General features: G+C 36.1%; 1 protein-coding gene and 1 long non-coding RNA gene across 3 annotated transcripts; both read left to right on the forward strand.

Moving 5' to 3' along the window:
* Positions 1–5146: 5146 nt before the first annotated feature.
* On the forward strand, positions 5147–12526 carry LOC110930173. 2 transcript variants are annotated; one of them, XM_022173412.2, is made up of 8 exons: positions 5147–5311; positions 8131–9264; positions 9443–9558; positions 9663–9990; positions 11058–11225; positions 11414–11514; positions 11887–11927; positions 12006–12526. In XM_022173412.2, the coding sequence occupies exons 2-8, from the start codon at positions 8215–8217 to the stop codon at positions 12326–12328; spliced, it is 2127 nt and encodes a 708-aa protein (XP_022029104.1). In that variant the 5' UTR covers positions 5147–5311; positions 8131–8214; the 3' UTR covers positions 12329–12526. The 2 variants fall into 2 exon arrangements, with proteins under 2 accessions (XP_022029104.1, XP_022029103.1); XM_022173411.2 differs by having other exon boundaries at positions 5149–5311; positions 11887–12526.
* A 1603-nt stretch (positions 12527–14129) lies between these two features.
* Positions 14130–15377, forward strand: LOC110930174. The gene is made up of 2 exons (XR_002587676.2): positions 14130–14434; positions 14634–15377. It is a non-coding gene; the product is annotated as an uncharacterized LOC110930174 (long non-coding RNA).
* Positions 15378–16406: the final 1029 nt, after the last annotated feature.

A 16406-nucleotide genomic window follows, 5' to 3' on the forward strand; every position in this document is an offset into this window, starting at 1 on the left:
TCCTTTGTTAAAATTATTTTTAAACAATCACTAAGTTCTTTTACTAAATTTCTTTTATAAGGGTCGACGTTTTCACAAGAACTTTCAAAGTTCAAAATTTCATGTTTTGATGCAAATGAAACAAACCCGTTATTAAAAAAAAAAAAACCCTTCTCTACAACGCTTAACTCGTCATCCAAATTTCAAAACACGTGGGCTAGAAGACTTCATGGGGACCGACAATTCAACATACGTGAACTTCTTTTTTTTTTTTTTTAAACAAAAGTAGCATTTCAATCATTACAAAATACGTTAAGCATGACCAATGAGTACTTTATGTTCCTTTACATATACAAACTATATTCTACCTTTCAAACCAAGCTCAATCTAATTTTGATTCGACAAACTCAACGTTTTGTTTAAACAACTATACATGCACATCATCATACACATTTTAGACGATATCTCGCGATAACATCATTTATATCATTCGTATCTACATACTTAACTTTTTTTTTCTCCGCAATGTCTCAACGTACACCATATACGCAATATTTATTTTTCATACCTACACCTATGTTCATACGTTTTATGCTTGTACTCATACACATACTACTTATACGTTTTACGCTTCTACTTGTACACATACAACTTACACGTTTTATGCAGTGTTGTAAAAGTCGCTAGGCGGTCCCTAGTCGGCCGACTGGGGAGTTGGGAGTAATCGGAGTACTCGGAGAGTACTCGGGGAGTACGCGGACATGGTAAATATAAAGAAAATTAATTGTTATAAATTATTTATGTGTTAAATAAGCATAATTCATGTCAACTGAGTATAATTTAAAATGAAACATGTTTAAAGTTCAAATATTTTGAATACAAGCCCGACTAGTCTGAGTACAAGGCCGAGTAGTCCGAGTATAAGGCCGAGTAGGCCGATTTTGACCGAGTTTGATCGATTAAAAGTCAACAAACCACGTTGACCGCCTAGACCGACTAGGCCGACTACGTCCAACTATGTCTGACTAGGCGCCGACTAGGCCGACTAGGCACCGAGTACTCCCGAGTAATCCCGAGGCCGACTAATTGAGACCGCCTAGGAGGAAGTCGCCTCGGAGGGGGTCCGAGGACCGAGTACTCGCCGAGTACTCGGCCGAGTAATCCGACTTTTACAACACTGGTTTTATGTTTATGCTCATACATACATGCGTATTCATACTTGAACTTATGCTCATACTTTCATCCTTACTCATGATTCGTACATTCGTACCTATACGCGAGCGTAATCCGAGGGATTCGCTTACGTGGGTCCCATACATGCTTAAACATAAACATGTTTACATACGACATTCTTCTACGTACACATTCTTATTTTCAAATTCATGTATACCTTGATTCATACATAACTAGTACAAGCTATGTGGATCATGCGACGATCAGTATAATCGCGGGTGCACACGGGATTATAGTGATAGGCGTATGAGAACCATAGAGTGTACTACTGTGTATGGTAAGACACGGAACGTAACATGACCCCGAGTAACGAAACGGACGTAATGTGGTTAAAACATGGTGGATACGCCGCTGGTACTTCCTATATATAAGTGTTTTCACCATGTTACCAAACTTTCGTAAAACGTGCCATGAGAAATTCAGTGTGTTGCAGACCTTTTGGACCTAATACAACTTCACGCAACTCACAAACGCATTATATCCGATTATTCATGACGAGACTTCATCCTTAACACACTATGTTCATCTATCCAACACTTATGCTATTCACATACTTGTACTCTTTAAGAGCCATTCGTTCATTCTATACTCGTATTATTTTATACAAAACTCGTTCGCAATCCAGCTTGTTTAAACATTTGAGTCCTAACTTACCTCATTACCTATAAAATAGCCTCCCTATTCTTGATTCTTGTGTAACTATACTTAGTATACCTCTATTGCTTTATTTAAAGTAACAAACCTTTTCGTTCCTCTCAATAAACAGGATTTACGAAAGTATGATTTTTTTTTATACTATCCTTAAAAACTTCCCTTGCAAATCTACCTTGATGTTCTCCAAAATTTGGTACTTTTCAAAACTTTCAAACTTCCCAAGTTTCAATTCTTAATGATCACCTTTATGCCAAAAACTCTTTCAAGCCTTCCTCTTGAATAAATTTCGGGACGAAATTTCCTAAAGGAGGGGAGACTGTAACGCCCTGCGTTTTCAAACTTCCTACATTTAGAAACCTTACGTGAAATTCTATCTTTGGAAATCTTGTGTTCTTATAACCATTCTTTCATCGTAATCGTTGTAAAATACGGGACTTGCTTCGTAAATAAAACTTGTACATTACACTCTTTACCTAGTTAAATCATGTTTTATTTCATATTTCACCTTGTTACAAGTTAGGGGAAACATTGTTGCACATTATTACACAACTTAACTAACAAAATTACTCATTATAATGTTTTAAAAAAATAAAAAAATAAAGAAATATGGCAGCCCCCAATTCAGCAAAATTCAGCCCATATAGTTGGGTTTAGTGGGCTAGTTTCAAGGTGTAACCCCTTCTAAACACTTCCAAAGCCCAACCCATTGAAACCCTAATCCTTCCCCCTATAAATACCACTTATAACCAGCCTCCCTACCACTTTTGCAACCCTAAAAACTCACAAAACATCCACCAAACCGTAGCTGAAAGCAAGGGTTCGAGTAGATTGACATTCCTTCACGAAAATGAGCATAACTCACTCAATTCTTATCCGATTCACTCGATTCTTTTTCCTACTTGCTTGTATAATCATGGGGTTCGATTCCTAGACTTCTCCTTGGAGAAATCAGACCTGGAAATGCCCCGAAATAGTCCATAAACTTTCTGTTTGATTTTTATGTTATTCAAAACTTGTTTAAACCTATGCAACTTGTGTCTAACACATCTCATGCCTATGTCCTAATGCTTACAACTTATCCCATGGTTGGTTAAGCTTAAAAACAAGGTTGGGACATTTGAAATCAGAGGATTAAACCTCATAAACTTGGTGTTTTGTCTAGGGTTTCAACCCACAAATCATGTCAAACATAGTCTTTGATACATGAGTGATTATGGAACAACTTGGGTTGTCCAAACATACAATCCTCACATGATTTGATGATTTCTATTAGTTAGTTTACTTTACATACATGTAAAGACCTTAGTTCATGACCCTCCTTGGTTGTTTTTACATCAAGTGTAGTGGTGAACATCAAAGGGGTACCTAAATGGAAGCCTTGTCTTCCTACCCCATCCATGACACCCATGACTCAACTTGAGGTACCTAAATGAAGATGTAATCTTCTACCTCTTACTTGAATACTTGAACATTTGGGCTTAATAATATGTGTATAATATACGACCTACATACTATCTATGTACACTCGAATCTTTGATGTTGAAATCATATTCATTTGTCAAAGTAGTAGGTTATCATCTAAGGACCTAAACCTTGTTATGATTCTTATGGGTGTTCAACTCATAAAATCATTATAACCCATGAGGTTTCCAAGTGTCATACAAGTGTTATGTATGAAGATGAATATTTTGATGTAATATTTTCATGTCACTTTCATTTCAAATCTCGACTCTAAACATGCTTGAACTTAAACCCTTACGCATTCAACCTTCCAACCTCGGCAACTTTGTCACATTGGATAATCGGAAAACATATGCAAACTTTGTGAGTATACTCGTACTTTTCCCCTTTTACTTTTACCACTTTTGGGGTGTAACATGTTTACCTATTGAAACTTACACATGAACTTTTGTCTAAACACACGAACATTCCTATAACAATGCTTGTATATGTGATGGCTTGATACTTTAAATTTGGGTGATTCTTATGTGTTGAACTTATCATTAACTTCGTACGAGCCAAACCTTGACATATGTAGCGCTATAGGATTAACGACCCGCCTCTACTGAAACTTTGGTTATGTCATGAGCAAGTTGCGTTTTCTTGGTTTGATATGTTATACACATGCCATATTTAATGTTTATCTTGAATCGCATGCTTGCTATGAGGAATTGTTCACACTTTTATCTTATGCTATGTATGTACCAAACTTGTATACTCGCCTTTGCTTTTGCATTGAATTATTTTAAACATGTTACAGGTTGATGAGGACGATGCTAAGAAAAGAAATAGCGTTGAGGCCTAGATACACATATAGACGTTAGGGTTTAATATGTTGTATCAAATTTTGTTATGTTATCATGTTGTTTCGTTAAACTTGTTGTATTTGAATCTCTTGTAATGTTGACTATTTGAAGTTATGAAATGAAATGAAATTTGGATTTTCTAAATATTGTCACAAATAGCGTTATGATGTCTCTAGCAATCTTCACACTTCGTCTCATCCCAATGTTTCCGCCATTGGTTGGGGTGTGACATTTATACATGCATCTACGTTTCTGAAAAAAAAATTTGGTCCACCAAGGCCCGGATCAAAAAGTTCTCGCGGTTCTTACAACTCGAGGTGGTTCTTATTTTAGCGCATTTATATATATATATATATATATATATATATATATATCTAATGGCAATGTCACGAACGTACCGTGTGTAACAAAGTAAAAAAACGTGTAATGTAACGTGCAGGCATCAAATGTTATTGTCATCATTGTACATTGTAACCACAAATGCTTATATAGGTTACACTGAGTTTGATCGGATACATCAAACACGTGTTTTATATGGTCAACACATTACATAATGTGTCGTCCGCTATAAACAACTAAGGTGTCGCCGGCGTAATGTGTTATGTATCGCAGTTTTAACGTACCTGTCATTTTAAATTCACGTTTTGACATAAACTTTTTTCTCAAGTGAGTTAGGTAAAAAATAATACGTTTTATACTTATTTTATGTACGTTCGTAAACTGTATCCGAAAGCGAGTTGGGTCAAATATAATACGTTTTCATTCAACGGCGACGTAATTTTTTCAGTAAAAAGTTGAGTTAAATATAAAGTATAAATACAAGTGACTTTAACTTTTAACGTCGCCGCAACGCGCGACGGGTCAAAATCCTAGTTAAGTTTAAGAGAGTAAAGGTTGGATGGAAAGAGAGCAAACCTATAAGCCCATTATAAAGCAGTTCTTTTTTCTGTTATTATTAAGCCCAGCTTCAAGTTCAGTTCTGTCGGCAAGTTGCTATTTAACTGAGCTCAATTCTTTATCTTGCTGGAGAGAGATTGGGATTTAGACAGCCTTCACACTTTGGAAAACTACATAGCCGTTGACGCTCCACCTCCCCACAGCCATCCGCTGCTCACTGAGTCAATTCTCTCCTTTAATCTGTAAGTCTTTTCTGTTCCCCTCTACTTAAAAGTGTTGCAGGTTTAAGGGTTCTTATTGTTGATCTAAAACTACAAGTAAATTGATTGAAAACAAATGATATTCAACAAAGTTTGTTTTCTTGATGGCCGATACTATTAAAGTCAACGCAAATGGGCATATGTACTTTCATGTTCTGATCTGTTTTCTTTGCATCTTTTCTCTGTCATATGATTTGTTGATTGTTTGTGTTTTGTTTTTATGAACTCATGTTTTCAATGTTTCTTATTATTCTAGTATTATCTCCCCATTTAATCATTAACTAGTATTAGGAACCCGTGTTGCTGCGGCGGAAACGTAACACCACCGCGGGTTCACTCACTCTTTCTCTCTCTGTAGGATCATCGCCACAACACCACCATGACCTTTTACTTTATCTCTCTAAAAACATTTTATGTATAAAAAACTAAATCTTACACCACAGACGGCTTCGAAAACGGGCTGGTGGCAACAGCGGAGGAGGAGGTGGTGGCGGTGTTGTCAGTGGCGGACCCAGGAATTTTTTCCTGGGGTGCGGAATATTTTCAAATATTATAGGCCCCTAGCTGTATAAAAATATCGGTTCATAGCGGGTCGGGTCGGATCATGTAAGACAAAAGAACATCAAACTAAAATTTATAAATCATCAAAAACACGTCAGACATTATTACAAATTACAAACGTATTTAAAATTGTGCCCTACATGTTTTTTTTTTTTTTGAAATATATCCAAAATATCGTCTAAAGATACTAACCACGCCATAGGTTCATTACATTCTTACTCATTGTTCCTAACACATATAATTTGCTCTATAAGTTCATAAAACAGCACTAAACACTTAAACAAAATAAACAATCATGTTCAACCATTGCCCGTAACTTTCAATTATATTTTTAAACATTAAGCCCTAATATTAAATGTTGATTACTTGTAACTAATCATTTAAACAAACAAGCTATAAATAAAACAACAAAATCATTTAACTACAAGTCTAGAACAACAAAAAAATATAAAAAGATTAAACCCTTACACATCTATATTTTCTCCTAATCATCACATAAAAAAATACATAAATAAATAAACCATACTAGTTCTATATCGGAATTCTGAGGTAATATGGGTCGGTCCAACCGGAATTTTGGATTTTCCAGTAAAAAAAACCACCAGGTCGTGAGCAGTGGCGTCAAGTCGCTTGGAGTTTTTTTGGGGGCGGGATTTGGAAATGGAATGGGTGGATGGGTTTGGGTTATTTTATTTAGTTCAAATTTCTTTAGGTTGGGTTTGGGCTTGTGTTAATAAAAATTGATTGCAGATTGGCCTTTGATTGGATTAAATAATTAAGTGAATAAGCGGTTAATAATTATTTTTTTCTAAGTGGGGCGGTTGAAAATTTTCAAGGGGTGCGGGTGAAAAATTCCAAGGGGTGCGGTCGGGATTTCCGGCGAAAAATAACACTAAAAAATAATTTTTCATGGGGTGCGCCCGCCCACCCTAAGCTTAGGGTGGGTACGCCCCTGGGTGTTGTACAGAAGGGTGGTGAAGAGAGAAGATGTAAAGCCAGAGGAGAGGAAGGTGTAAAAAGTTCTACACTAATATCAACTCACAACCCCATTTTTGTAAATTATCATATATAGTTTTTACTTAAAGCTATAAACACTTGTAAAAGTTCTACAATAATGTCAACTCACAACCCCATTTTGTAAATTAATATATAGTTAATATTTCCACTTTTTTTAAAAAAAAAATCTGTTTTGATTGTCTATCATTTGATCAACCTTGTAGTGAGAATATTAATGATATGGGAAATATGTAACTTTCCGTAAATAGAATTATGCCTGTTTTACCAACACGTTTTCGCTCCCCTCCAAAAGTTTCATGGATCCGCAGATTAAGTTTCCATTTGAGTAATCAAAAAACAAAGTCGAATACCGTTAAAAAAACAAAGTCGGATATTGGTAGCTAAGGTCATTTGAAAAAAACAAGCACCCACAAATAGTTTAAACAATAACAGTTGGAATTAGGGCTGCAAACGAACCGAACGAACACGAACAAGACTATGTTCGTGTTTGTTTGTTAAGAAATATATGTGTTCGCGAACCGTTCACGAACACTTATCGAACGATATTTTATGTTCGTGTTCGTTTGTTAAGGAAATGAACTTGTTCGTGTTCGTTTGTGTTTGTTTGTTAATTTTAGGCAACGAACAAAAACGAACATTGACGAACACAAATGAGCACAAACTAATGTTCATGAACACAAATGGAAACAAACAGACACAAACAATCGTTCATGAACAAAATATATAATACATCAACACTTATTAGATATTTAATTTGTCGGAATTTTGAAGTATTTAAATAAATATAAAAACTAAAAACACTAATGAACTATCGAATACAAATGAACACGTTACCGAACGTTCACGAACATAAACGAATGAACACAACCTCTGTTCATGTTTGTTCATTTAACTAAACGAACGAAATTTCTTGTTCGTGTTCGTTTATTTAATAAACGAACGAACACAAACGAACTTCCTGCCGAACGGTTCACGAACTGTTCGCCGAACTTGGTTAGTTTGCAGCCCTAGTTGGAATGTTACATTTTTTTTATCCAGTTATGTGACCACAACAACGAGAAGGCTGACATACACAGAGGGTTGACTTAATTTGACTGTGTATTGAAGTTGTCCTCCATTCTTAACCATCTTTCAGTTAGGAGGGTTGTGAATTTTCTTTCGTTTGAGAGATTAGATTACACACACCTTTCTTGTTTGTGAATTCTTTTTTAATGTCAAATCAGGTCTATTAGCTTCTCATGTGTCGGGTCGGTGCTTACTTGGAACACATTCTTTGATTTTTCTTATTATTACTTGACCAAAAAATAATGGAGTCCTTCGTCAAGGAGTTTGAGCATCTTAAAATCCCACTTGAAGAGATAAAATCAGCCACTGACGACTTTGATAAAACCAAAGTCATTGGAGGTGGTGGTTTCGGGCTGGTGTATAGAGGAGAACTGTCTCACTTTAAGGGGTATGGCATGGTTGCCATTAAGCGTCTGGATCGTAAGTCTTTACAGGGATACCCTGAGTTCTGGGACGAGATCGCGGTACTTGCCCTTCACACGCATGAAAAACTCATCACACTTTTGGGATTTTGCATTGAGAGTGGTGAAATGATCCTTGTCTACAAGTATGCTTTTAATAAAAGCCTTGAACGCCATTTAAGTTCCCCTGGTTTTACATGGAGACAACGTCTCAAGATATGCCTTGATGCTGCAATGGGACTAAGTTACCTACATGATGCCAGGGGCACTAAAGAAACAATTATCCACACTGATATAAAGAGTTCCAACATCCTACTCGATGCAGATTTGAATGCTATAGTTTCCGACTTGGGACTGTCAAAGACAATACCTGCTAATTGGCGGCAGACAGGTCTTGTCACCAACCCTGCTGGAACCCATGGGTATTGTGATCCAATGTTTGAAGAGACATGCATCCTAACGAAAGAGTCTGACGTGTACTCTTTTGGCGTGGTATTATTGGAAGTGTTATGTGGGAAATTATGCTATGAATGTAGCAATGGTAAAATTAAGATTTTTGTGCCTGTGTGGAAAGAAAGTTATGGACAGAATAAGCTACAAGAGATTATCTTTGATGCTCTAAAACAACAGATGGATCAATATTCTTTGAAAACATATTCAGACATCGCATTTAAATGTCTGCATAGATCTCGGGAAGAACGGCCAACGATGCCACATGTTGTGGAAGAACTTGAGACTGCACTTGCATATCAGGAGCTTTATGAAAGAGCGAAGCTGCCAAAGGACTACACAAAGATGCTTTTGACTGCTGCAGGTCCTCTGAACGATATGTCTGAAAGCGAACTGAAGATGCTTCTCCTTAAAGGGATCCTCATCGACAGTGGCAAAACGGTAAACCTGACACACTATCACAGCTATTTCTATCTCCGTTCCCTCTCACTACTATTTACAAGAAAACACTTAGGTGCACTAACTTGAAAAACAAAGAATATCTTGAATTCTCAATCTCTACTCTTTCTGATGAGTTCATCCTAAATCAGCCAAACTAAGTTGAAGTTTTTAATGACAGTGGTTTTCGCGTAATATAAACGGAGATCATTGTGAAATGATATCTATAGCAGCATGTTTAACTTCAACTGCAAATGAATTTCAGCATTATATAACCTCGCCTGAATATAGTTCAAGGTGATATTTCTCCCCCCTACTCTCCTCTCTTTTTTTCTCTGATTGTGATACACCATTCTATAAGTATAAGGTTTTATATCATTATGTGATGCTTCTTTATGCAGATTTGCGGTGGGCTGCTATGAGCCATCTGGAGCAAAATTCAAAACACATGTCAGAACTCAATTCTTGTCGCCACAAATCACGTACACCGTCAACCTTGTGTTCAAAATCAAGAAGAATAAAAAACAAGGTATAGTCATTGAACACAAATTAGAAGGGGAGAAAGCAACATCGTATTCATTCCTATCAGGTGAGAGAGAAGATGGATGGCTGACGGCTGAATTGTATCGGTTTACTAGTGAGCAGAGTACTGTTGATCTTGAAATTATGTTTTACACCAAGTATTGTCCGAATTTACTAGTAGAAGGCATCGAGTTTCAGCCCGAGAAAGTAAGCTCACCAACACTAGCTTATTCATTTACATTATTTTTCTCTATGATGTTTTTGTATGTTTGTTTTGGTTTTGGAGTTTTAAACTAATCACGTTTCTGTGTGTGTTAGTGTGTGTATACATGTGTACAACATTAAGCCATTAGTTTAAGTAGAGTGCTCTCAAATCTTAATCTTTGAAACATTTTGCCCAACCATTTAATCAGATGTTGTGCATACTGCATAGGTTTTTGTGGTAACTAACTTTTCTATACAAAAAAGCAACATATGTAGAGTCCCTTATCAACACTGCATTTTGTGGTGATAATTAAGCAGCCTTAAGTAACTAAATAATCATTTTTGAATACTAACCTGGTTTTTAGCAATCTGGTTACAAGAGAAAACGAGTAATTGACTAATGGTTTATTTGCACGTTTCTAAGAACATATTTATAATTTCAAGAAGTGGTGATTGAAGGAGTAATTTTACTAGAGTTGCACCTTTATGAGGACATGGTCCCGGATAGGACATGATGGAGGTGTAAGATAAAGGTTAAGGACTTCTAGGGAGGGTATAATTAGATCTTGATTTTGTCTCAGAGACTTAGACTTTCCTACACTTTAGGAGGACTTTACAGGTGAGTGTATTCATAAATTTATGCCTATATGTAGTTGTATGATGTTAAACATGTTTATAGTTGTAGCGTATATTCTCTCACCACTTTTTTGGTTATTGGTAGCTTATATTTCTGTACTTTTTAGTCCTGTTTGTTGGTCTGTTGTTAAACACATTTGTTTCGGAGCCGGGGGTCTCTCTGGAAGGAGTCCCTCTAATTCCAGGGATAGAGTTAAGGTTTGCGTACATCTCACCCTCCCCAGACCATGTAGCTTTGCTATTTAAATATGGGATTATTACTAGGTATGGTTGTTGTTGTTGTTGTTTATTGTGACGTTTCAACAATCAAACACCAAACATATGCTAACAAGTTTCGTGCGATAGGGCAATTAGTGACACAATCAGCGACTAATCTGTGAGACAATCTCTTTTCTCTATTTTGTCATTTTAAAATACATTTTGTTTCGTCACAGAATGTTCACATGCAACCCATATCAAACAAAGAGATATATTGGAAACAAAAATTGCCAAAGGATTATGAAGACATAATCAAGTGGTCAAAAGATAGTGTACGATGGGAAAACACAAAGGATTTGTACTATATTTTTTGCAGGGGATTTCTAATCAATTATGGCGAAGAGGTAAATTCGATCATAATGATCCATTCTATCATATTTGAGATGATCAACATTGTTAAAAGATATATTGGCTGTTCCTTTAAATCTCATATATATGTACTTGTTTGAACATATGAACATTGGTTCTACCTGTTCAAGGGGAATCAAATCATGATTTTAAAACAAACACTTACAGGTTTATTGATTTGCAGTGGTTTTCTCTGGACAAAGATGGGAAGAAATGTCTTATGCTATCAGCAAGAGCAGCTTTGCAAGAAGACAAATGGAATTGGATCTCTCTAGCTGAAACAAGGTTATTTTCTTATTTCTCGGCCTCTTTTCTTGTATACATGTGTCCTCATATGAAGTTGGCATGTTTTTCTTACACCCACACCTACACCGTGTTTCATTCTCTCTCTCTCTCTCTCTCTCTATCTATCTATCTATCTATCTATATATATATATAGAGAGAGAGAGACCGGGGGGGGGGGGATGAATTATCAAAACTGTTCTATCTCTCCCTATCGATAAGAAAATTGAGGATGTCATCATGTTAAAAATGAGCATGTGACACATATGTGAGACAGATTCTACCACCTGGAACACTTGTCTTTAAAACCCTATCAAGTATATAATACATATGTTGTCCAATTCTAACTTCTTACTACACAATGTCTTTTCACAGATTTGAAGAAGTGGCTGATTACTGTAATCTTCGAAATTTTGGTATTTTTTGCAAGTTCAGATCCAAATTACTGTCACCTCAAACAACATACGGAACTTATCTTGTCTACAAATTACCAGAGGGCTACAAAATTGCTAAGCCGCCTCCTGTGCAAGTGGTTGATAAAGATTCACATTCGAAAGAAGTTCACAATATATTTTTACGAACTCCTCAAAGCCCATTTATCAGCTGTAATGTTAAGAATAAAGCCTTCTGCCCATCGAATATACCCCAAATGAAAGGCCTTCCAAAACAGCGGAGCGATGGTTGGATGGAAGTACAAGTACATGAATTTCAAACACGTGATACCATCAAAATGATTTCCACGCGTCTTAAGTTCTCCAGTTACGACATGGGGCTTGAAGGAATTACTGTGCAATGCCTTGAGTTTAGACCGGTATAGATTCATGATTGGGAAAGAACCCACCATGATGAGTTTATTTTTATTTTGGTTTCTTTAACATTAAGCATGTTTATAATATCATGCTATATATGTTTCACTCTCCTGGAGTCCTCTTAAAGGAACGTTGGTTAGATGCAGTGGCGGACCCATGATTTTTTTTTCAGTGTTCAATTTTTCATAACAAAACGTTTAAATTTTCGGGTCGGTACTCGTTCGGGTCGCGTCATAGCGAGGTTTGAACTATATATAAAAATACAGGAAAAACAAGCTGTACAAGGATTGAACCCATGACAACTTGTTGGTAAAGAAAACGATTTACCACTACACCAGGTTTTCTTTTCTTTCTTTGGTGTCCACCTAATTGTATTTATGGGGTCCTCATACAATTTAATATACCGAATCTACTAATTTTTTAAAAAACATTGGGTCCGGGGACCCCTACCCACTCTATGTGGGTCCGCCCATGGTTAGATGTCTATGGTATGTTAATCTGCACAATACTGCTAAAAGTCAAAACAACTAATTGCGACAAAACAGAGGGACATTTGCGACCAAATTGTTGAGAAGAAAGATGTTAGGATTGTGTTAGTTATCGAATAAGAGACGTTGTCTCTTGGTTAGAGTGTTCATGAAGTGTTCCGTGTTATTTTAAAATATCGTCTCAAAATAAATCTAACAAGTTCTTTAGCAAAATGAAAACAAATATATCTCTATAAATCAACAAGTGCTTTAGCAAAATGAAAACAAATCTATCTCTATCTTATATTCTAATAAAGTAGAATCTAAGTCAATTACTAAGGCACGTTTGGTTCGCATGAACACAATGGAATTTAAAAGAATTGAAATTTGAATTCCATCTCTTAAATGTTTGGTTGATATAATTTGATGGAATTGGAATCTCAATTCCAGTCTTCATATGTTTGGTTGACAAGAGAATTGGAATTGAAATTAGACATGAATTCCTTTAAATTACCTTAACTAAGGGAATTCAAAATCCTTCCTATATGTGAAGGAATTAAAGTAAATTCATTGGAATCTTCAACCGTCTCGATCCGCACCATTACAACCCGTACCTTTTCGACCCATACTGGTTTCGACCCGTACCATTTTGACGCGAACAGTTTCGACTCCTACCGTTTCGACACAAACGGTTTTAACCCGTAACGTTTCGACGCCAACGGTTTCGACCCGTACCGTTTCGAATCGAACCGTTTCTACCCGTACCATTTCGACCCAAACCGTACCCGGACCGTTTCGACCCGCACCGTTTCGACGCGTACAGTTTCGACGCGTACCGTTTCGAATCGAACCGCTTCGACCCGAACCGTTTCGACGCGTACCGTTTCGACCCGAACTGGTGGTTGTGGGTGCCGGGATTTGACAACCAAACACAACAAAAATGGAATTGAGATTTCAATTCTAATGTGAACACAACCAGAAATACCTAAAAATAGCTAAAAAACACACAAATTTTTTTAAAGAAAAATCGCTGGATTTCGTTTAAAAAAATTAAAAAAAATGGCTACTAAAAGTAGTGATTTTTACATAAAAAATAAATAAAAAAAAATGTGTTTTTTACATAAAAAATAAATAAAAAAAAATGTGTTTTTTTAAATTTTTTTTTAGGTTTTTTTTGGGGTTTATTTCTTAGCATTTAGCTTGGGTATGGTGGGGGGAGGGAGGGTGGGAGAGGGGGGTTAACCTATATCTGTATATGAATATAGACACATATAAAGTCTCTCTGTCTATATATATCCATCGCAACTTTCTATCTCTCTCTACTGAAACCCCCCCCCCCCCCAGACACACACCCACCCACCCACCTCACCACCACCTCCACACACCCCACTCAGCTCTCTCACGACGGTAACAATGGCGTCTTCAATCTTTTTCACATGAGCATCACTAATAACTCCAATCAAACCTCTTCAAACAACCCCATCTTGTCATACCACTGTTTGTCTCGTACAATTTGCAAAGAAATCAACACCATTGAACCTCTCACCATCACATAGTATCTCTGTTTTCTTCCACTTGTTGCAAACATAGCCCCAATTGTATATTCCCCTTTAATCAAATTGATGTTGAAAATTGAAAACCCACAAGGTGATTTGAGTTTGTGTCTAATTTTGTTCTTGTTTTATGTAATTATGTGGTTAAAGTTTTTGTGATTTTGTTGGGGTTTTTTTGTGGATTTAGGTGTGCGGGGTTTGTTGGTTTTTGGCTTCTTGAAATAAGGCTTAAGTCTTTAATCAAACTGATGTTGAAATTTGCATTTTTTTAAGGCTTCAAATTGATTTTGTAGGGGTTTTTTGTGGACTTAGGTGTGCGGTTACCTGGAACAAAGATTGGGATTGGGTGGTTGTTTACTTCAGCAGCTTATGAGGAATCAGATGGACTTTCAAAGATTGTTATGCCGTATGGATTATACTTAACCGGAACCCTAGATTGGTGGCAGCGATTGGTTGTCCGACGAAGTTTAGGTAAAGTCCACTTGGTCAGATTTAATGATAAAAATGATTTATTATAGCATTTAGGGCTAAATGACCAAAAAATAGGGTTCTTATCTGGTAGAACAGTTAGAGAGAGAGAGAACGACGACAGGTGGGTGGTGTAGCGATGGCGATCTGCGATGCAGCGGTGGTGGCAAGTGGGTTGTGGTGGTGGTAGGATAGTTCGATCGAGAGAGAGAGAGAGAGAGAGAGGGAGAGAGAGAGGAGGGGGTGATCTGCGGTGACGTGGTGTTGGTGGTGGCAGGTGGGTGGTGGTGGTGGCAGCGGCAGGTGGGTCGTGGTGGCGGTGGTGACGACAAGTGGGTTGTGTTGGTGGTAGGATTGTTAGAGAGAAGGTGGGTGTATATTATATGATGTCTGCATATATGAATTGTTCATAAACAACTTAATTTCCTTAACGAACGAACACGAACATAAACTTGTGTTTATTATGCGTTCGTGAACTGTTCGTGAACATGTCAATTTCCTTAACGAACGGACACGAACATGGTCTTGTTCGTGTTCGTTTGATTGGTTTACATCCCTACTTATACGAACATCTAAATTTTATAAGTTTTGACACTAACAAAAGGGTAAATGCTATTAAAAAACCAACTTATATTTTATTTTATTTTACAAAAGTCCCTCCATTTTTTGCATTAAAAAACAACGTACCTTTTTTCAACATAATTACTTCCACTTTTTTTTCATATTAAAATCTCTCTGTTTGGTATTTTTGAACATGGTTGTGAATTTTTTTAATAGAAAAAATTTAATTACAAATTAGATCCTTTATATTTATGGTCACTTAAATATCATGTATTTCAACTTATGTTTTTTTTCTCAATAATCTCTACTTCCATTATAAATATAAAAAACCAAATCTAATCTAAATATTAATAAAAGACTATAAATAATGCCACATGGCATTCTCTCCTTCAACCACATAAATTTTATTTATATTTATTTAATTAAAATATTTCTTTTAATACTAATAACTAATATATATATAAATATCACTTATCTTTATCTTTATCCTTATCTTTATTTTAATATTAATAAATCCAATTAATAATATTATAAATATCTAAATCTAATATTTAATAAATTATTAATATCCTTTGTTTTAGACCCTTTGTTTCTTACTTATTAATAATATTACCCAAAACTTTTATACTTTTGCAATTTAGACCCTTTGTTTTTTTACTTATTAATCTAAAGCTTTTCATTTTTTCCAATTTAACCCCAACTCTTTTTAATTTTCAATTTTTTTCCACCATACTTTTCATCATTCCCAAGCTTTTCGTTTCGTTCTAAATTTTGTGAGTTAACGCACCGCAACGTGCGTGTGGGGTTCAACATTTTTCGTATATTTTTCCCGTTTGGCCCGTCAAAACACATCTATTTTTCTCCGTTTGACACATTCGTCGCAACGCACGGGTCCTGGATTAACTTAGTTATTTTTTCTATGTTTCATGTTTCGATTTAATTTCTCTACAACGAGCGTGCGTAATTCAAAGATTTTATGTCTGCTTTTCGCTCGGCTTTATTTTTTTCCGTTTTTATTTATTTTGTTTTTACGAGTT

The sequence above is a fragment of the Helianthus annuus genome, chromosome 3, assembly GCF_002127325.2.
Source record: "Helianthus annuus cultivar XRQ/B chromosome 3, HanXRQr2.0-SUNRISE, whole genome shotgun sequence".
NCBI classification, from domain to species: domain Eukaryota; kingdom Viridiplantae; phylum Streptophyta; class Magnoliopsida; order Asterales; family Asteraceae; genus Helianthus; species Helianthus annuus.